Here is a 23,001-nt window from a genome sequence, read left to right as displayed (position 1 = left end):
TGGGATTGGATTTGTGCATTTGTGCATGTGCTTGTGTGACACAAATGTGTTGCATATTTATGTGTGCGTGACTGTGCATGTGTATAGTGTGTACTCTACTATATATTGATAGATGTGTTGCCTCCTACCTCACACCGTTATATTTTTGCACAGCCTTTGTCCTGTACAGTTATGCTGAGTGTGTGTGTGCATGCATGCTTGCATGTGTGTTATTATGATAACGTGTGTGTGTGTAGGTATGTGTGTTTGTGTGTGTGTGTGTGTGAATAATAGTGTATGTGTGTGTTATTATGATTGTGTGTGTGTGTGTGTGTGTGTGTGTGTGTGTGTGTGTGTGTGTGTGTGTGTGTGTGTGTGTGTGTGTGTGTGTGTGTGTGTGTGTGTGTGTGTGTGTGTGTGTGTGTGTGTGTGTGTGTGTGTGTGTGTGTGTGTGTGTGTGGGGTACAGGCCGAGTGACAGTGATGAATTAGCCGGCTGGTAATAACCCCTCTGAGTGGAGCCCCCCCCAGGCCTGCTTGGGGGCACTTTTAATTGTGCTACGTCTCTCTACATCCCCCTGGGCATCTCGCACACACACGCACACTCACTCAACTCTACGCAAAACACAATTTATTACACATTGTAAATACAGGCACACTGCACGTGCACTAGATGCACGTGCACTAGATGTGCACGTGCACTAGATGTGCACGTGCACTAGATGTGCACGTGCACATGCACATGCCAGGAGCGTGACTCCCGTGCACACCCAGCAGAGAGCCTCCCTCAAAGCGAGGAGGTCTTTGTGTGGTCGCACACGGCAGGGTTATTAATCAGGGCTTGGGAGGGGGAGGGGGAGGGGAGGGGGGGGGGGGGGGGGGGGGGGGGGAGTTGGGGGAGGCAAGAAATGAAAAAACAACCTGTGTGTCAAACAAAGAGTCGCCGGGCGAGAAGGTCCACCAAGCACTGAGGAGCCCCATCTCAACGACCAAAAGGGTTCCCTGTCCCAGAGCGTGGACGGGTGATAGCTCATCCTGTGATGGCCGGTTAACGAGCACTCACAAGGAGAAGAGAGTACAATGGGGCCGCATCCGGGCATTGTTCTGACAAGATCTGACGAGCACAGGAGAATCCCTAGCAGCAAACTATTGTTGCTGCCTACAGTGTGTTGGTCAACGCGCACAGGCAGGCTGCATTAAATGTGGTGGAATGAATGCCTGAAAGAGATTCATGTGTGTAGCACATGAATTACACATGAGTTAACATGAGCTACGTAATGTTAGCAATTAGGGACTTTAACGTTAATGAAAGTCTGGATTTAAGGAAGGGCCGATGCCTCTTGGTCATTTCTTCTTTGCATGTGGTAATATTAGTTTGCTCTCTCACACGCTTCCACGTGTGTGTGCGTGTGTGCGTGCGTGCGTGCGTGCGTTTCAACAGGCGGAGGGAATCCTGAGAGCATGGGCAACCCCTGCCCTGAAGGAGCAGTACGGCAATGACCCTGTGGTCACGAAGATCTGGAACACGACCATGACAGAGGTGAGGACAGACTGGAACAGGCTCCATGTGGCGCACACTCACCGGACTGTCAGCCTCCTCTAGGTATAAACACAGCCGTTCCTCATATCACTAATTAGAGCTCGGCTCTTTAAATGTACCAGGGGACGGGTAGTAGACTAAACTAGTGAAGATATCACACATTGACCATGAAAGAGAGCAGACCCGTAATTACTGTTGAACAACATCTGTGTCTGTGACTTATGACGGCAAATCTCTGAACGGGGTCTACTAGCGATGCAGAGTAGCTGCAGGTGCCATACTGCACTGCACACAAGAAGAACATTGGAGCCAGGTTAAACGTCAAATCAAAATTGCAAGACTCAATGTGAATGAAACATAAAGGCTCTTTCTTTACGACGTAAAGGACATACTCACATATACATATTCTCTTTGATTCAAATGTAAAGACTGATAGTTGATTAATTCTTTGCTGTGGATATTTCTGCCTGCTTTTAACAATTTCTTCTTTAAAAATACATCCTCTGTAAGGAAATAGGCAATAAAGGGGTCCATAATTATGCCTTTGGCTGAACACATTCAGATAAAGCAGTGTGGGGTCATATTTACCTTTTAAATGGACTTGATAAATCCTTGAGATGAGCTGAGCTTATAATTGACAAAGAATGTATTTCGTCCTGCAGCCGACCTCTGTAAATGTTCCATCACCTGCACTGCTCCATGGCTTTCACGTGCATCAGTAAACCACAAAGGTCTTTCTACAGCCTTCCTGTGAAAACTAGGAATACATAAAAAAAAAAGCACTTATCCCTTTGACTGCAGCTCTCAATGTTGATAAAATGAATACAGACATGAACTATGGCTATGGGCAACGTATAAGAAGACTCTATGTTAATGCAGAATAATTGCTACCAGATAAGGTTTTAACAATTCTGCAGGGGCAATGATGACTGAAAATAACAATGAATAATAAACAGAATAAAATAAAATGAATGCTGGTTTGTGTTCCTTGACTCCTGTAGTTGAAGTGCTGTGGATTCACCAACTACACAGACTTTGAGGACTCCCGCTTCACACGCGACAACAACGGCAGCCTGCCCGAGGACTGCTGCCTGGGGAATGGCACCTACTGCAGCCCCCAGCGTGCACTGAAGGACAACGTGGAGGTGGGGGGGGGGGGGGGAAGAGAGAGAGAGAGAGAGGAGAGAGAGAGAGAGAGAGAGAGAGAGAGACAGAGAGACAGAGAGACAGAGAGACAGAGAGACAGAGAGAGAGAGAGAGAGAGGGAGAGAGAGAGAGACAGAGACAGAGACAGAGACAGAGACAGAGAGAGGCTGTGGGGAGTTCACTTTGGGGGAGGTGTATTGATAAGAAAGAAAACCAATACATTGACATTCATAATGCATCATAGATCAAGTTGTAAGGTGATGGATGAAACCCCTTGGTGCGCTCCTAAGACGCCCCCCAATGCTCTCTGCAGGGCTGCTTTGAGGAGCTCCTGGAGCTGGTGCAGACCAACGCTGACGTCGTGGGCGGGGTAGCGGCTGGGATTGGTGCTATGGAGGTAACATCAGTGATGACCTATGATACGGAATCAATACTATGAGGTACACTAGTGCGCACACTGAATCAATACTATGAAGTACAGTGACTAGTGCACACTCTGTATCAATACTATGAAGTACACTAGTGCGCACACTGAATCAATACCATGAAGTACACTAGTGCGCACACTGAATCAATACTATGAAGTACAGTGACTAGTGCACACTCTGTATCATCAATACTATGAAGTACAGTGACTAGTGCACAGTCTGAATCATCAATACTATGAAGTACACTAGTGCGCACACTGAATCAATACCATGAAGTACAGTGACTAGTGCACACTCTGTATCAATACTATGAAGTACACTAGTGTGCACACTGAATCAATACTATGAAGTACAGTGACTAGTGCACACTCTGTATCAATACTATGAAGTACAGTGACTAGTGCACACTCTGAATCATCAATAGTATACTATGAAGTACACTAGTGCGCACACTGAATCAATACTATGAAGTACAGTGACTAGTGCACACTCTGTATCATCAATACTATGAAGTACACTAGTGTGCACACTGAATCAATACTATGAAGTACACTAGTGCACACTCTGAATCAATACTATGAAGTACAGAGACTAGTGCACACTCTGTATCATCAATACTATGAAGTACAGTGACTAGTGCACACTCTGAATCATCAATACTATGAAGTATACTAGTGTGCATTCTGAATCAATACTATGCAGTACACTAGTGCGCACTCTGTATCATCATACTATGAAGTACTGTCTAAGGTACACCAGTGCACTTGCAGAGTTTTTTCCTTACTTCTGAATTTGGAGCAGGGTAACAGCAGGGTAACAGGAGGTCATCTGAAAGGTTAATGATGAGGGCTCACACAGAGAATCATTTTTAGAACGATTTTTCTATCAGGCTGAAAGTAAATGAGCTTCCAGTAACCCTGTATTTCTGTTTGATCCGGTGGTCCTCTAGATTGCAGCGATGGTGGTTTCAATCTACCTCTACTGTCACCTGGACAACCGAGAAACCATCAAAGCCTGAAGCTAGAGGACAAAACCAGCGTCCTGCGGTTCACCGCTTTAAGAAAGGACCCGAAGCATCTCTGAAGCTGCTTTGTTTTGAAATTAATCTCCAGCCAACCTTTTATACCTGGCTAATTATGCAGTCTCATACCTTATGCTGAATTATTCATAGTATTTAAAACTTAATTTTGTATATTAGGGTTTGGTGGAAGGACTTTAGTTTTCCGTATGACATAAAAGAAGATATATAATTGCCAATAAAAGCTAAAAGAAATACATGTCTTTACCATACATCAGGCTTTAGAATAGAAAAACAACTCCAATTTGAATACACAATAATATCACAGGAGTCTGTGTTAGTCCAGTAATGTATCATTACATTACTGGATTTATATTAAACACTTTTGTGTTAAATATAAATTGATTGTGTAATGTAAAAAACAAAATAAAAGTGTCAGCTGTATCCGATGCCCCCATCATTAACATGTGTGCTTAAGACAGGGATGCATACCGATGGAGCCGGTCGTGTGCTTAAGACAGGGATGCATACCGATGGAGCCGGTCGTGGGCAGTGAGCCGATGGATCGCTCCGCATCCCCTTGGGGCGTCGGGATCACTCCTGGACGAGTCAATCCTCACAATTCACTTTGCAAATTGCCAACAACAGACCTGTGTTCAGGCATTGTTCCCCAGCCCAAACTCGACTGACCAGGACCGGAAGTGAACGTGAGAGAGTGAGAGTGAGAGTGAGGGAGAAAGAGAGACCTACAAGCATTTGTTGTCGCCCGTCTCTCTCCCATCATACACCTGCAGCACGTCCAGAGTTAAATCATGGAGTCATCACCTGCTACCAGCCGCTCTCCTGCTCCATGTTTAACCATAGCCCCCCCCCGGGCTCTCAGGGGGGCTGGACTCAAACTCGTCTAATCAATATTCCATCTACATCAAGGTGTCCGATAGGTCAGAGATGACGTTTAAGAGGCAGCGCGCGCCCACTACCTAGGCTCCAGTACGAGCCGGCGGCTCCTGACTGACACTCACAATGACTGCATTTAAGGGCTGGCTGATGGCGCGCACACACACACACACACACACACACACACACACACACACACACACACACACACACACACACACACACACACACACACACACACACACACACACACACACACACACACACACACACACACAGGCTCTGAGGATGTGGAAGGAAGGGTGTCTTCACATAGGATGGAGGGTAATTTGTTAGGGGAGCAGAGTCCTACGACATTTTTGGGTACATTTCAAGGTTCAGTCAGCAATCAACAGAAACCTCAATGTATAGCGTGTATAGAATGTCAACTACACTTCATGGAGAAAATCTGTTAGCCTAGGTTTGTAATGTCATAATCCTAATATTGTTAAGTCACAAATATAATCCTAATTTTTTTTGGCAATATTCATATTTTATGGAAAAATTCAATAAAAAGTAAATATTTAGACAAAATAAGTGGGTCTGAATAATTCCATTTAGAAACGCAGGCTGTATGTAAATACCAGAAGGAGTTTTCCTGGAGCATCACGACTGTTTCAGGCCCCCCACCCGCCCCAGAGTCCTGGTGAGCGGGGGCCAGGCGTGGAGAGAGGTGGTGACTCTGGGCTCGACGGTGGTTATGGAAATCCTCCGCGCTGGGGGGCATTTGCATCCATTTCCCTAGCCACATGCGCTTCCCGTCACCGTTGCTTTGCCTGGCCCTCTCCGGGGAAATCCGCAGCCTCGCATGACGCCGTACTAATAGAACACCTCAGTTAAGCATACGGAAAGTTCCGGAGTTTAGGCCTATATCATGAATAACATTCAAGATAATAAAGTCTAAATGAAAGAGCACCACTGCAAGATATTCAAAAAATCTTTTATTTTTCACGGTAGAAGATATTGGAACTCGCATCCATGTCAAGTTGTCTTCCATGGACTGCTTTGATTTTCTCAGACGCGCCAACGCTCTGTTGCGTTATCACATCTAACCACACTAAGGTCTGCCCGGGCCCACTTAGCGACAGTCCTTATCAAACCTAATAGCACTCAGAGATTAAGTGGCCAAACTCGTTAATAAAAACAATTAAACTCAAACCCAAAATCAATTAATTTCACAAAAGGGTCCATTAACATAATGTCGTACCAACCCACCGTAGTCTGAAGTGTTACGCACCGAGGGCAGTTAAAACATACTTATCTTAACGATCCTCAAAATAATAGAAATAAACATAATATGAAGAAATTCAGTCGCTCCAATCAGTCGCGTGACAGTGGAGACGTGCGAGTTAGATGACGGTTTGTAAAGTAATTTCAGACGGGCTGGAGCTGACAAGGCTGAACCGGCTCTCTGAACGGATCCACGACACGTGGAGTGGAGAGGGCAGAACCACAGGAGCCATTATCACACCAGATTATCTAGCGCTGCTCATGTTCAGCCTCTCTGTCCTTATTGGCTGTTATCAACTCTCCCCCCCACCCATAACAATGCCTTCCCATTCCTGAACAGCCGGCCTACATCCTTTGTGTAGAAATAGGCCAGGTAGAAAGCTGAGCCAAATTGTTGGCTTTGAAAGTGTCTATTTGTATTATCATCCTCAGCTTCAATACTCAATTCAACGTCCTAATCGGTCGCTTAATACCGAGTCCAACTTGACGTGTTCTTTTGTTAACATTTAAGCAATGCAACTTCACAGAATAGATATGGGGAACAAAAAGAACACGTCAAAGCGTTGCCTTAGGAACAAAGGAAACATGGGCGGTACCATGTACCAGAACCCCCCCCCCCGGGTCAGTCTCCCGCCCAGTACGGGGTCTCCCTCTCCCGCTCTCTGAATGGTTTAGCCCACGAGGCCGTACCAACCCGGTACCATCACTGCAAACGCCATGCGCTGGGAAATCTGGTGAACCGCAAAATGACAATCTGTGTCATGTTTAATCTCCCCCCCCCCCCCCCCCCCCCCCCCCCCCCCCCCCCCCTATGAAAAATATATCTGCATGTCTATACATTATTTCATTTCTGTAAACATTCTTTAAAAATGTACGGATCTCAAGTAGTCAATAAAAAATGAAGTAGATATGATAGACACGAGTAAAATAAATAGAGATCATTTAAACCGTATGTACAGACTGGACGCGCCGCGGTCCACAGAGACAGGGGAAGGAAACGTTTAAAATAACGGCGAGAAGTCACACGCAGGACAGTGCGTCACACCGGGGGGGCTGGAGCCAGGGGGGGGGGGGGGGTGAGAGGTGGGGGCCCCCGCTGAGGCTGTGGGGGTGTGTCCTCTCCTCTGCCCTTTCCCACCCATCAGTCGATGGCAGAAGGGCGCGCTGCACGTCAGCCCGCCCCCCCCCCCCCCCCCCCCCCCCGCCGGCGCCCTCAGAAGATACCCTTTCACGGGCTCACGACTCGCGGCCCCCACGACCCCCTGGTGTGGACCGAGCGGTGGGCGTTGGTCAAGGCGTCCATCGGGTGACAGGAGCCCCCCCGGCCCCCAGGGGGCGGCCAAGGGTCCGTCGGAGCCACGCAGGGACACTGCTGGAGCGGGGGGAACCGGGGGGGGAGGGGGTTCTGAGCAGGGGGCTTTGATAAGTTGTTAAGGCCTGTGTTGGTAAAGGCTGGGGGCCCCGGGGTGGCGCGCTGGGGGCCCCGCGGTGGAGCGCTACGTGCGGGGGTCTGGGCGGGGGGGCCCCTGGCCTCACATCTGCTCCACGGCCGCGCCCTCTTCTTTGGGCGGAGGCTCCAGGTGGATGGGAGTGACGCTCGCTGGCTTCTTGACACTAACAGATTAGAAGAGACAGAGACAGAGAGAGAGAGACAGCGACACAGAGAGAGAGACAGCGACACAGACAGACAGACAGACAGACAGACAGACAGACACAGAGAGGGACCGAGAGGGACGGACAGACAGACAGACAGACAGACAGACAGACAGACACAGACAGACAGACAGACGGACAGAGAGACAGAGACAGAGAGAGGGACAGACAGACAGAGAGACAGACAAAGAGAGAGAGCGCGAGAGACAGAGAGACAGAGACACAGAGAGAGAGAGACTTTAGCTCTTGTCGAGGATCTTAGACAGACATTGCCATTGAATGGCGTTTTCAGCGTTGTGTCCGGCGGCGCTGCTTACGAGTACGGGGAGACGGGGAAGGCGACCACCAGCACGTGGTTCTTCTTCCTGAAGAGACGCCACAGGCCGCGGTGGTTCCCCCTCACGTCCAGGTCCCACACGTGGAGGCACTGAGGGAGAAGGCAGCCGGGTCGTCAGCCCTCAGGTCCCAGACCTGAGCCTCTTCACTCACCCATTGACCTCTGACTCCCTTTGAGGGGTATACACTCCAGCACGGCTGTTTATAAAGGTTGGGTAATCATCCAACGTTAAAATGTTTACTCATCCGTTATTCTTTGCGTTGATATTGGCAACAGAAAGAGGTAAAACAAAGTGGGGAGACGTTGCAGTGACTTCCTGCTCTTGCAGGTTTCAGCAAGTCAAACCTTTTTAATTCCACCTTGAATGAAATTTAAGACCAAAAACCCGCGATGGTGGGGGTTGGCAACAGACGCGAGCCAACTTCGGAAACGGACGTCTTCCAGACAACTGTCCTTGAATTTGCACCTACCCATTGTCGCAGACTAGCTAGCAAGCACGCAGATAATCCTTTATATATGCAGCTAGCAAGAAAGAAGCCTCTCTACAAAAAATAAAAATAAAATAGTCCTGCCCTGACAAATTTAAGACCTTGAGTTACAGTATTTAAGACGAGCATGTGACATATGTAACGAATTTAAGACTTTTTAAGGCCTTAAATTTAGAAACAGGAATTTAAGACTCAAGACTTTTTAAGGATGTGCAGACACCCTGTCTTGGCTCCCTGTCTTTGTGGCGTCCTGCGGCGAGGAGGCGGGCCTACCTTGGCGAGCTCCGTCCAGGTGTCTGTGTCCGTCTCCGTGTCCATCTTGATGTACATGATGTAGGTCTTGCCCTCGGTGTCGGGGACGAAGGCGTCCTCACACGGGTTCCTGCTGTGGTCCAGCAGCTCCGCCTCGCTGGGGGAACACGCAGGGATCCACTTAGAGACAGTATTCTATCTGCTACAGGGCAGAGGGTGGACCTGATGTCCTGGTTCAAACACTATTCACTTCATTATTTCATTTATTGTACATTAGTCTTGGGTCCGATTGTACTTGTATTTCTCTTTGTCGCTAAAAAACAAAACAAAAATGAAACATGAGGTCACAGTAAAGACGTGACTAGAGTTAGTGTTGGGGTTATCTGCATTATAACTAGTTAGTGTTAGGATGATCTGCATTATAACTAGTTAGTGTTGGGATGATCTGCCTTAGAACTAGTTAGTGTTTGGATGATCTGCCTTAGAACTAGTTAGTGTTGGGATGATCTGCATTAGAACTAGTTAGTGTTGGGATGATCTGCATTAGAACTAGTTAGTGTTGGGATGATCTGCATTAGAACTAGTTAGTGTTGGGATGATCTGCATTAGAACTAGTTAGTGTTGGGATGATCTGCTCTAGAACTAGTTAGTGTTGGGATGGTCTGCATTTGAAGGCTTACTTCAGCAGACTCTGGATCTCCACTTCGTACGCGTCCTGCTTCAAGCTGAACAAACAAAGAACACAAACCCGCGTTAGCCTCCAACACCTCCACAACAGCCTCTCCTGACAGAGTTATGAAGAGCGATGTGTAAAGGCTGAACCCTGAACCCTAGTGCACATACACACACACACACACACACACACTCACCCTTCAACGTCCTTCAGCTGAACGTTGGGCACCGTGTTGAACTTGTGTTTCTTGAAATAAACCTCCTGCAAAACGAAGGAGGCGGAGCAACAGGTGGGTCAGCAGGACGGGGATCCACGGGCCAATGGGGGGGCCAATGGGGGGGCCAATACATATACAATACATAGTGTGTTGCTAGGCAGTCATTACGTGAAAGTATCCGTTCATGTTCAGGCCGATGATGCCGAAGTGGTACGAGCGCGACACGTCGGGGATGACGCACTCCCGCCCCTTCCTCTGCTCCGGCATCCGCATCCACATGTCCCAGTCCCACAGCTGGGGGGGCACAAGCACAGGCCCTTATACGGTCGTAACATCCACATGTCCCAGTCCCACAGCTGGGGGGCACAAGCACAGGCCCTTATACGGTCGTAACATCCACATGTCCCAGTCCCACAGCTGGGGGGGCACAAGCACAGGCCCTTATACGGTCGTAACATCCACATGTCCCAGTCCCACAGCTGGGGGGGGGCAAAAGCACAGGCCCTTATACGGTCGTAACATCCACATGTCCCACAGCTGGGGGGCACAAACACAGGCCCTTATGGATCCATTGATTATCAAGTTGAAATGTACGATAATGCCCGGATACCACAAGTGTTCAATTAATCACCTCTATCGGTCGACCTCTAGCACAGGACTTTCGGTACGGTACAGATATGTGACGCTCTCTGGTAGAGGCCACACCCACACCCTCACCCCCGACCACACCCACACCATCATGGCTGGCGGCAAATGCAAACCAATAACCACAGCTTGACACGCCTCTGTTACCGTTCATGTCTGGACACTCACGTCTGTTGCCTCGTTGACAGAGAGAGAGAGAGAGAGAGATGTGCACCTCCTGCTTAGTGATGAGCTTTTACCTCATTCTTTTTACCCAAAAGGCAGCTTGCATCGTTTTCAAATGCCGAGCCGGTGACAGCTCATCTACACAGCGAGGGCCTTTGATTGAATGTAAATGCAGATTGTGAGCCTGTGCGGATTTGGTTTTATTATTTCTGATATGGTCGACTAATTTCAGTTCTGCTGCAACACTTTTAATTTATAACAACCTTCCCTAGCTTATAGCTGGCTGATATCTAGGGCATTTCTAACGTCACAGCTCAACGTCAGCACCTGAAGAACCCGATATTGAACTTGGAAAAACACAAAAGATAAAAATAGCCTGGGATTGAGGGGTGGGGTAGTACACGGTCGGATTGTTCCCCTGGGCTCCAGGTAACGGAGCACTTAATTGCAGCGATACGGAACACGTTTGATGACCCAACGCATCGCAACACTGTACACCTTTCTGAAAACCGCCCATTTAGAATATCGTTCACTGCCTTTGTTCAAAGCCTGCTGTATAACTGTCCCATCACATTCAGTGAACGCAATGTCTGTTTCTTTCAAATATGTGCTGGAAATGCCACCATCCAATGAAAGGAGAATTGTAAAACGCTGCTCTTTTCTAATATAGAAGAGTACTCCTCGAATGAGTATTGTGGAAGAATGCGTCGATGGTTCCACCATTTTCACAAACCTAAAACATTCAACATTCAGTCGTTTTAGAAGGGTTGACGTCCGGCTAAGACAGAAGCCCAGACCAGCCTCTGGATGGACTCGGTAGGATGAGCTGTCCCTCCGGGGGCCTACCTTCTCGGGGGTGGGCCACTTGGGCTCCAGCTCGTCCTTGTAGAGGCTCTTCTTCAGCACCCAGCCCAGGCCCGGCATGCTCTCCACCCTGTAGAGCAGCGCGGGGTCCTCCGCCGTGTGCTCGTAGCCCTGCAGACCAACGCGGACAACCGGAGGGTCAGAACTAGGCTGGGCCAAAATAATCGTGATTATGATTTTTTCCATAACCGAGCAGCCCTAGTCAGAACCAGAACCTGCTGCATGGAGGACACAGCGGATGATCAACATCTCAGCTCGCCTCTGAAGTCATTGAAGTGGCGGAGGAGAGAAAAGTAGGGACGAGACGACAAAGATTAATAGGATAGCGCCGGGGGATAAAAAGAAGAGGAAAGGATTCTGAATAAAACCCATTGTCTTCGCAATAGCCAAGCCTAACGTTCAAAGGAAGGAGCTATAGACGATCCCTATCAAAGGGTCAACCTTCTTTACCTCCACTCCTATGTATTTTCTCCAAATATTTACAGGAAAAATTAAGAACTGCCTGCCACTATTAATATCATTTGTATTATTTATTCACACGGCACCATCCGGGATGGGACTCTACATGTGAGAGGGATGAATTTCTACATTCTAGCGATGATATGGGAGCGGTATATGCTTGGTATATGCAGAGGGGACCAGACCGCCAGCGGACAGCAGGGCTCCTGTGTCAGAGGGGAACCCGATAAGGAGGGTCCTCCTCCTGCCCCCGGTCCCGGGACCAGCCCCGGGACCGGGGGCAGGAGGAGGACCCTCCTTAGTGCCGGTTCAGCCCTCGTACAGCTTTGTGGAGAACACAACTCGGTGTACAATTACTGCCACTTTACCGGCTAAAGTATCAGGAAAAGTACACCGAAAACTGGATATTTGTTTTGCATATTGGTACCAGCCTAGATCCCTCCCACTGTCTCTGCTTCTCAAGAAGAACAAGTGAATAAAGAAGGTGAAGGTATCAGGTCTCTCTTGCAGAGAGGCGTCCAACATCAAAGACACATGAATAAATAAAGATGAAATTAGAAATGTAAAGATGCTTTTGTTTTATTCACTACAGTAGGGGAGCTTGTGCCCCCAGCACACACCCCCGCGCCCCCCCCCTCACCTGGTCGTTCCAGGCAGAGATACAGTAGCACCCCCCCCACCCCCCCCCCCCTCACCTGATCGTTCCAGGCAGAGATACAGTAGAGGCTGTCGTCCTCGTTCAGCAGATGAACCGTCTGGCTCAGAAAACTACAGAGAGATAAAACAGTGTTCAGACAGAGCTGCAAATGGGAGACATTTTATGAACAAGTATTTATCATAGTACAAAGATGTGTTGTGCACAAATGTGCACTATACAGCGCAAGTCAGGGGTTATCAATTATTTATTTTTTAAATCCCATTATGGACACTTTCATATGTGGTTCTAGACCTGATCCATCGCTGGCGATGCAGACACAATGAACCATCAGAGAGAGATCTGCTGCTGGCTCATCTGTTAATAGAGCTGAAGCTGTTCCCTCTGCAGCGTTCATCTCCACAGCTCTCTGACTGTTAACCCCAGAGAGGAACACCAACATCACTCATGTCCTTGGACTGCTTTGCAAATATATTTTTTTCTGTTCTTCATGCATGATTGCAGTTCATGCATGTTCTGTTGATGGAATCGTGCTTTTATGCAGCCTTTCAGGGCAGAATCAGTTGATTCTTGAGTCAGATACGAGTATCTTACGAAAGCAAAAGGTAAACCGTTGAGAGATGACATGCATGAGTAGGTCTTTAAAACATTCTAAAATCACTTTGCTACAGTCTATGATTTATGCACTTCTTTGAAAAGAAGTGCATCTAAGATAAATTTCTCATAAAAAGTATACGTTTCGCAACACAAACATTTTCATCAATACGTATTCAGAATATTCCAATAAATAATCGTGTGTGTTTGTGTGTGCATGTGTCCACTGCGCGGGTGGCTTCAGAGTGACGGGTATCTGGGTATATTGGTTAGGGCAAAAACAGAACATCCCACTGTTTTACTTAAAAGGGAACTCTCCTGCATAAAAATAGCTGTCTGCAGCGAAGAACATTAAAAAGATGTATATCTAGCAAGCCCTTTCCTCACGGGTCAAGCTTTGGTCTTTCGCTGTGCATTAAAATTGAATGCCAAAAAAACGAATTTCACAGAGAATGTTTACTGAGGTAAATGGCCTCACGAATGAGTCAGGTGACAGCTGGCAGTGCTTCTGCGCTTTTTAATGTTGATGTTTATAAGAGGGATGGGGGCTTGGCACACGGAGGGGCTGCCAATACATATCAAAGAGATGGCCGCGCAACAAAAGACAACAGGTTCTCAGGACGCTGCGATCCCTGCAGAGATACTGCCATCTAGTGGTGACTCGTGAATGACATTCGGAAATTATGTCTGAATATTTAACTACAACTTAACTTAGGTAAATCTGTTCAGGCTAAAAACACAGACGGCAGAGAAAATTACTATAAAGAAGACATTTGAAACATCCACTTAGGCGAGTGCTGCATGGCAACGTGCCTTGCAGAACCAATCAAAATTCATTAGGGCTGCCTAACCCATATTGTTGCAGAGACGCTGACGAAGAAAATTCAAAAAGTTTCTTTATGTTTGTCCCATTTTGGCTATGTCCTATAATGCCTTTAATGTGAAAAGCACCTGATGAAACTTGTCTCTTGGGAGCATCTTATCAAGTGAGCCGTGTTCCCGCGTCAGTAATGGAGCAGCAGTGTTGTGTTTGAGCAGCCTACCTGAAGAAGTCGATGGAGATGTCCAGGTCCTCTTCAAGGACGATGGCAAAGCTCACGTCCTGATTGGACAAAACAGAGGATTACAACGCTATCGTAGATTAGAAACACTTTACATTAATGAACCATGAATTAGTATAAGCAAATGCATTAACATGCTCGAACTCAGAGTTTAATGACTATGGTCTAGCAATTATTTACTAATGTATAAATGAATTCCTTAGTAAACATAACCAGATTATTTAATACAGTTAACCCCAACACCCTAATAATGTAAAAATACCTTTTAAAATAACATGAACACCATTTATAAACATTAAACCACATAAATGCATTAGTTAACTAACTAACAGTTTATCAATAATCTAATACAGCATGAACTAATGTTAATTACTGTTAAAACATCATGTTGTAAAGGGTTACCTGGAAGGGGATAGATCAGAGCCCCCGGGGATAATAAATGAAATAATGTCGACAGATGCAGACATTAGGAGAAGCCCCTATGGCTAAACATCTCCCTTATGAAATCACCGTAATAAGTAAGCACCTCAAACAGGTTGGTAGTCAATGTGATGACTATCCTCTTGTTGACTACTCACCGGGTGCAGGTTGAAGGTAGCGGTCAGGCTCGCCTTGTAGTGCTGCGTTGTCACATCAAAAAAATAAGGTTACTCTGATGTCATTTTGGAGACGATCTCTAAGCAATTTACAAAAGTGGATACATTTGATGACAAAAGTCAAAATAAAAGACTAAACAAAATGGAACGGCAGCAAAACAGCCTTGGGTTGAACGTGTGTACGTGTGCATCATACCTGGGACACTCTGGCGTTCTTGATGCTGATGGGTGTGTGCTGGACTCCCTTCAGGCCAAACAGCTCCACCACATCCATGGGCTCCTGACACACACACACACACACACACACACACACACACACACACACACACACACACACACACACACACACACACACACACACACACACACACACACACACACACACACACACTTTAACGAGGCTCCCAGAAGCTTCTCTGCTGTGGTTGAGGTCATTACATGCAAATATTACCAGTTTATTAAATATAAAAAGAGAAAGTCATAGTTTTAAAAGATAAAATGTTAAGACCCATTAATCACATGATCCTGCTCAGGTTTTAACCACGTAGCACAGCCCAACATCGCCCCCTAGTGCCTCTGCCGGGTAACACAAGTCACTGCACGCCTCTGAGATATATACATGTTAAAGAAAGAAAGAAATGTATATATATAATTTCCATCTAAGGCTTGCACAGGATAATGAGGAATACAGTATGGAGGATTACTTCATAATATCCATCGATGAAGACGGTAATCATCTGCGGATTGACACCATGAGCTGACAGAAGAGATCGCAGCATTCTGGAAGAATTCGGAGGAAACCATCGCACAGTTAAACTAGAATATCAAACTAGAAGTTAGAGTTTAAGTTAGTCTTGTTGTGTTGCAACAAAACAAATAAATGTGTGTGAAAAGCCTTTGAAATTCTGGGATTTTGATATCTAAGGATTTCTGTATGATTGGCAGGATAGTGTAAAAGGATTACATGCAGGAGTCAATCCTTCGCCCAAAACGGTTGAATATACAACCATTTCATGGGGTTGCAAGGTAATAATAGTTTCACCACAAACAATGTAGCTTACCTAATGCACCACCATTAGATGGCTTGATTACAGATCATAAGAAAAGTGTATATTAGCCAATTAGTCTAGTCTATATTCGCAGGATTACAGTTGTTAGAGGATTACGACCAGTGAGAGCAGTAATAATGATCGCATTATATTACTCTAGTCTTACCTGTAGAGATAGTTGGGTCTGTTCCCAGCAATCACTGCGACGGGGACATCGAAGACATTGTTGATGGGCAGCTGAAGAACAACAGAAAGAAAGAAAGGGTCTCACACCAAACAATGACATCACTAGCAAGCCGTGTAAGCACAAAATTCCTTGCAAGGTGCGTTATTCATGTGACTCCCATTATGAAAATACAAAAAGATTAACACAATCACTTACTATTACATAATGAACACAAGTTGTATCCCTGATGTACTAGACAGTAAAAACTTAAAACAAGGCTATATAGGCTCTATGAGAAGCCTGTTACGAAATCGATTCAAAGGCCCCACTATTCTATCAACCACAACAACAACAGTCCTGAAGTGCCTTAACGAACGGAGCGGCAGAGCGCGGGAGGCTTACGGTGTCGGGGGTGAACTCGATGGGCGCCGGGTCCTTGCAGCTGCAGATGCTGCCGTAGCCCTCCACCTTACTGCAGAACAGCTTCCTGCGGCGGTTCAGCTCCGTGTCGGCCCAGCGGCACTCTGCCTCTGGGGGGACGGGGGGCACGGTGAACCACAGTCAACAAGTCAACCACCGTCAACCACAGTGAACCGCGGTCAACCAGTCAACCACAGTGAACCACAGTGAACCGCGGTCAACCAGTCAACCACAGTCAACCACAGTGAACCACAGTGAACCGCGGTCAACCAGTCAACCACAGTGAACCACAGTCAACACAGTACACCACAGTCCACCACACACTGTCTGGTTGTGTATGGCTGGCCCTGACACCCAAGAAGCCTTGTTCAGAGTTCACCTAGACTGCATAGCCGCCCCCTCCCACCCCTCCAACGCACTTATTGTGTGTCGTAAGTCCTGGCACTTAATGTACGCACTTCACCAAACTTGCTTTTAGCATGAAGTATCCTTTGGTACCTTATATACAGACAGACAGTCAGGGAGACAGACAGACGTATTCAGACGCACCTTCAGAGGCAGTGAGCTGCACCTCGGTCTTCAGCAGCACGGGGTCGCCCCAGGTGGACAACGCTGGGGACTTGGAGTGCTTCTCTCCGTATACCTGACCTGGACCCACACAAAGGTAGCTATGACACCAACTGAAGCACACACACGCATCCTAAAACGCAGACACTCCTCCACACGAGAGGCTGAGGCGCACAGGCCCTCCCTTCACCTCCTTTCTTCACCACCAGGGTCCACATGTCCCTCCAGCTCAGGCTGAGAGACACCTCGCTCCCCAGGCTCTTCAGGAGGTTCTTAGCAGAGTCCTTCAGGTGGAACGTACCCTCGTCCTGCACGCACGCACGCACACACACACACACACACACACACACACACCCGCACACACACACACACACACGCACACACACACACACACACACAACCCCACAGACACACACACATACACACACCCACACCCACACAGGTCAATCATGTTTCTGTTTTTGCTTGTCTCAAAATAAAACGCAACAATCAAATAAATGTCTGAGTATACACACATACTTTTGTAAAATCAATAAAAATGACTCGACATGTAGACATGGAAAATACGTCATTAGCAGATTATAATAATAATATTGCAAAGAGACCCTGACTTTCTTTGTTTGGTGAGAGCTGTTTTCTGTCCCTTCTATGTAGAGCCCCCACGCGGCGCGGCTGAGCGGAGAGCCCCGTGTGAGACCTTGAGTGGTGCTACGGATGTGTTCCACCCTGCAGTCCAGACCACACGTTGGTTCACCCAGTTTCGCTTTTTTGTCAAAATCTATTTGTCCATGGCATTTTTGTAGTTGCAAATGCTCATGTATTATAAACTGTATGTTATGATACAAATATCATCATTTTTAAAAAGGGATCAACAAATACAATTGTTAGAAAATAAATACAAATAAGGAGGATGGCCGACCTTGATGGTGAAGATGAGGACGCGGCCTCTTGTCACCATGTTGAGGAAGAGGATCATGGCCTCGTCCTCATGGGGGGAGTAGGTGTCAAATATCCTCTTGGCCATCACATGTCCCTGGGATACACACAGAAATCATGCCTTCATAGGTCCTTCTGAAAACGCCTGGGCCATAATGCTCACACATTGACACTCAACAGAGACACTTACAGTCGCCTGGTTGAGAACGATCACGTGGATGCCTCTGCCTTGCTCTCGCATGTCGTCCTCCAGCACCTAGAGGAGGCAGAGTTCCTCCATCTCTTTTTGTTGTATGAACTACAGTCCGACAAACATGCCCCAAAGTGACCACCTGTTGCTTGGGCCCTCATCAATGATCTGTATCCACTACGAGTCTTTGGGGGACAGGACTCATCCATGAACAAGGCCTTTACACAACATATGAACGAGGGCTGCACGATTTGGTGAAAAAGTCATATTGCGATTATTGTGGACAATATTGCGATTTCGATATAATAAACAAATGGTGTCACGAATCTACTTGCTTGGTTATCAAGGAAAATGCACATGATTAATGATATTTCTAAAATGTTTCTTCTTCAACTCAAACATAAACTAGCATAAAACATACAAAAACTAAAAAAAGTGTACAGTACTTATTTCAAAATAACAATATTTTACAAAATTAAATAAATATTTTATTTTTTTTTGCAAAATAGGCATTTCTGCTGTGCAAACTTGTTAGGTTTTCTCAATTGTACAACTAAATAAAATAAATATAATAAGAAAATACACATTTACCACCTTTTGCGGTTATACAAGGCTGATTTTGCGAAAGCGATTGTGTTTCGATTAATCATGCAGCACTAATATGAACCATATTTTACGCTTTTGTCATTTGCACCATCAACTATTGACACACAGCCGATGCCATCAGCCAAGTAGTTTGTGCAGTAATGTTGTAATATTCCTTTTCGGCTTCTGAAATAAAAAAGGGCCCAGACCTTGAAGCTCTGCGGCCGAGTCGATGGGTCAGTCGTACTCACAGTGGTTCCGTCCACGGCCACATACACCTTGGAGCGGCTGGAGTACACCTCGATGTCCAGGAGCTTGCGTCCACCAACAGGTCTGCGCGGTGTCTCCATGTTTGGCAACGCGTCCTCTGAAAGACCAGGCCAGCGTCCAAACATCACACACTAAGGCCAGGACCGTGTGCGGACCACTTTAGATGAGGGGACGTTTAGCGACCCTCACAGAAGAAGAAGCATGACTGTGTAGTGAGATGAAGGATCTGCAGGGGTACTAACTGAACATCTGCTGCTCACCATACGCCAGCGCTGCCTCCTCCTCATTGGCTGCTCTTCTGGTGTCCAGAATCAGCTTGATGTTGACAATCACAGTGATGAGCAGAAACAAGACTGCACCAGCCTGCAAAGGGAGACACATTGCAGGATTAAGAATGTGTGGTTATGGAAATATAGATCAGCAACACATGTGTGCATCATAACGTGAACCAGCAGTTGGAGCGTGCTGCAGAACCATGATGGGGGAGTCCAGAGGCTGATGCATGTCCCTCCTACCTGACAGAAGCGGCGGATCGCTCGCTTGTTGGTTAGTTTGTATTTCCAGGCTAAGTAAAGGCTTCGTTGCTGGCGGGGGATGAAGGGCTTCGCTCGGGGGTTCGGGGTCCAGTCGTCCATCCTGGCCACCACCGCTCGGTTCCCTCCTGAGACTCGAACCTGCCGACAGCCTCTCCACCGGAGAGCAAGAAAACCCAATGTAGCGGCAGTCTCTGGTCACATCGTCACCTAAACGAAGACATAGGAACACCGAGGTGGGCAAAAACGTTACGAATACAGCGAGCAGACCATAAGTGGGGACTAGAGCAGGGCTCCGCACACAGCACCAGGGCAGCGGTGTGGAAGGTACAGTATGTAGCGGGTTATGGATGCTTTAAATGAATGCTATGCGAGCAGAATAAGGACTTCATTCACAGCCCTCCCTGTAGATGTGTTGTGTTGTGTGTTATGGTCCATTTACCTTTGGATCTCTTCTACAAGACAGCTGCAAACCCGCTACATGCTGAACGTTTCCGTCGACAAAATATGACGTCACCCTTAAAGGGCCATTCTCCTTTTATTTTTTGCCACAAATAAAACAGTACAGGCCTACATCAGGCCCTCACGATGCCTAGTTTGACACCAATTGGAGAATGGCACACTTTTGTACAATTTATTTCAAAGCATAGCTTTCATCAAGAGGTAGATTTGTGAAGATAAGATAATATGACATAAAGGGGTTGATTTGTTAAAGAAAACCAAAAATGTGTCACATCTGGAACACTCCACATCACACATCTACAACCAGACTCTGACAATGTTTTTAACTCTCTTGTCCCAAAACATTTCTCAAATTGGGTAGGCTAGACCAATTTGGACGGATATGTTTTGGGATAAGAGGGTTAAAAGCATTGACAGAGTCTGGTTTGCAGATGTGTGTTGTGAGTGTTCCATATCCTGGGTTAGTTGAGCGGTCCACCCATGGCAGTGAGCTGAAGGAGCAGAGCAGATAGTCGGCTGGCTGAGGACGATGTGGGGGCCAGAGAAGGGGTGGAGGCCAGGAGACCGGAGGTGAGTGGGGGCCAGGTTGTTGAGGGCCTGAATGCGACCAGAAGTTTGTAATTTATGCTGCATTGGATCAGTGAAGCCGTGAATCATACCCCAAGACAAACATCTACCAAGTGTCACTTATTTTGCCAGTCAGTTAGTGGTAACAACTGTGGATATTATACTGTGTATGCTTCCATGGTCTTTATAACCTGCTTATACCTACACAAGTGAGCTTGGTCGTTCAGCATACCGATACACATACTAGTTTACAAAGATTATTGAGCACTCCAATAATTAACTTAACATAATTTTGAAGATATAGGAATACACTTATTGGGCTAAAAGCCTACACTTATCAAACGTATTGCTTATAAGTTACTATTAAAATGTAAGATGGGGAAATGGTAAGACATATTCCTAGCCTATTTATGATAAGACTACTCATAATAAATATAACTATAATCAACTGTTGCCCTAATAGCTGCTAAAATCAGGGACCATCCAAATCTGTGTCTCGAAAATCTAAAATCCAATATTTGTAGCTAGGGTCAGATTTGGATGTTTTTTCTTTGTGCTGTTACATAAAGCGTCCACATGAGGGCAGTCTGACTCCATTCAGAAGCAGATTCCTGGCGTCATTGAGAAGGCCATCGACCCAAGTCTCCTATATTAGGCGATATTCAAGTTTACAGCATAGGCCTATATGTGTTATATCTTTATAGAATCTCTTTTGAAACACAACACAAAAAGATTCAAGGAATGTATCACAGTATTATTGGGCCAGCCTCGGTATAAACTAAGGTACGATTATATCACAAGTAAACATCATCTTCAGGACTAGACCTAGGAGAACTTACTGAACTTCATGAAATGGTAAAAACAGAGATATTGGGCAAGGATTCGCTTGGTGAAATCAGATAAAAAATAAACCCATTTCTACTCCTCTCTCTCTCCTCCACCCCCTGGTGTTGGGGCTCAAGCTGTCTGAGTCCACTGAAAATTACATTTATTTTTTCTGAAGACAACAGGACTAAAACCTTTCAATACAAGTTGCTAGTGTGGTATAGCCTTGCATATTATTGCGCAAGCTTAGCAATGGACACGCAGAAACCTATGCACAACCTATGCAGTCTTTCTGTCGCGTGTCTGTAGCATGCTACGGAAAGCGGTTTTCGTTTTAGTCGAGGCAGGGTTGAAGGCGTCAGCCAAAAGAAAACATTTCCACGAGTCACCGGAATGGTCACCTCCGCCCCTCTGATCGTCACTCCAAGGTCACAGCCAGCCGTACCGCTTTGCCCAGTCTGATGAAACTGCAAATTCCGGCTTTGCCAATGTGTGTTAGTGTGTGTCAAAAATGAAGCGATTTTGAATCATGGTTCTCCTGCTATGCGGTCAAACATATTGTATTATTCCAATCTGTCAGTCACTCACGTCTTTGCTGTAACATTGCCACCTTGTATAGGGCCATCATTTGATGTTCAACTAGGCTATTCCTAAAGGTTGAAGGTGAACAGCGCACCAAGCATTTGTAGGCTACCGTTAATAATGTATAACAGAACATCTGGAAGGAGGAATGATGGAATTATGCTGAACGAAAGCATTTCACTGGTTCCAGGGGTCTAACCTCATCATGTATTTAGTTTAGTTAACCTACAGGCCTGTGTGTTCCTGAAAGTTGAGATCGCTGATACATTTCTCACAGTGAAATGTGCCGGATAAAGAGAGGATGATGTGTGTCCGTGCAGCAGCAGTCCAACTCTGCTATCGGCTAGCGCCATTAACACCAGATAGACAACAGTGACCCCGGCTCAAGGCCAGCGTGTTCTGAGGACTCAGAGAATCACCGTCATCAGGGAGAAAGAGGTGCTGAGAGAATTCAATCATCGTTACTTTCTGACCAAGGACAAATGGCACTTTATTCCACTGCGTAGTTTATATAGACGTTTGCTGATATAAACTTCATACAAACTCGTACACACATGGAGGCGCATAAACATAATGCTAAATGTGTACTTCCCGACGATACATTCTTCAGAATGAAGACCTTTAGTTGGATTAGTTAGTTGCTTATTTAATTAGTTATTTAGTTAAAGGCAGAGTATGACTGTAAACTATTAAATTAACCTAGCTATAGGTTAATTAAAGCATATGTTTTGTTTTGGTGTGTTTTTTTTCTTTGTAACCAATGGCTACAAACATTTTGTTTCTATAAACATGCCATTGTCCCTTATACTGTGGTGTAGTATTAAACAGCAATGCTGCTAATATAATGTTTCTGAAAGAGGGAGGCGATTCGGGGAGGAGAACAGCGAGTGTGTGGTAATAACAGCTCCGGGGGC

General features: G+C 46.3%; 2 protein-coding genes across 4 annotated transcripts in view; one reads left to right on the top strand and one right to left on the bottom strand.

The window, feature by feature from the left end:
- LOC130392834 (tetraspanin-1) overlaps positions 1-4,110 on the top strand; it is a 35,481-nt gene extending 31,371 nt beyond the window's left edge. Inside the window, exons 2-5 of the mRNA XM_056603323.1 lie at positions 1,420-1,518; positions 2,520-2,640; positions 2,955-3,061; positions 4,042-4,110. Of these exons, the coding sequence (XP_056459298.1) occupies positions 1,420-1,518; positions 2,520-2,640; positions 2,955-3,061; positions 4,042-4,110 (396 nt within the window). The remainder of the gene's footprint in view (positions 1-1,419; positions 1,519-2,519; positions 2,641-2,954; positions 3,062-4,041) is intronic.
- A 3,381-nt stretch (positions 4,111-7,491) lies between these two features.
- On the bottom strand, positions 7,492-20,163 carry pomgnt1 (protein O-linked mannose N-acetylglucosaminyltransferase 1 (beta 1,2-)). Of its 3 annotated transcripts, none has more exons than XM_056604349.1 (22): positions 20,094-20,163; positions 19,634-19,861; positions 19,361-19,481; positions 19,100-19,215; positions 18,264-18,329; positions 18,057-18,170; positions 17,328-17,445; positions 17,120-17,218; positions 16,553-16,680; positions 16,151-16,221; positions 15,640-15,715; positions 15,132-15,215; positions 14,918-14,959; positions 14,322-14,380; positions 12,725-12,797; positions 11,553-11,681; positions 10,065-10,190; positions 9,876-9,940; positions 9,687-9,731; positions 9,028-9,163; positions 8,247-8,356; positions 7,492-7,890 (listed from the first exon to the last, which is right to left on the bottom strand). In XM_056604349.1, exons 2-22 carry the CDS (start codon positions 19,751-19,753, stop codon positions 7,809-7,811), a joined length of 1,980 nt encoding a protein of 659 aa, XP_056460324.1. In that variant the 5' UTR covers positions 19,754-19,861; positions 20,094-20,163; the 3' UTR covers positions 7,492-7,808. The 3 variants fall into 3 exon arrangements, with proteins under 3 accessions (XP_056460324.1, XP_056460325.1, XP_056460326.1); XM_056604350.1 differs by having other exon boundaries at positions 16,553-16,674; XM_056604351.1 differs by having other exon boundaries at positions 19,379-19,481.
- Positions 20,164-23,001: the final 2,838 nt, after the last annotated feature.

The sequence above is a fragment of the Gadus chalcogrammus genome, chromosome 12 (genome assembly GCF_026213295.1).
Source record: "Gadus chalcogrammus isolate NIFS_2021 chromosome 12, NIFS_Gcha_1.0, whole genome shotgun sequence".
In the NCBI taxonomy this organism is placed as follows: domain Eukaryota; kingdom Metazoa; phylum Chordata; class Actinopteri; order Gadiformes; family Gadidae; genus Gadus; species Gadus chalcogrammus.
This window is presented reverse-complemented; position numbering and strand designations above follow the sequence as displayed.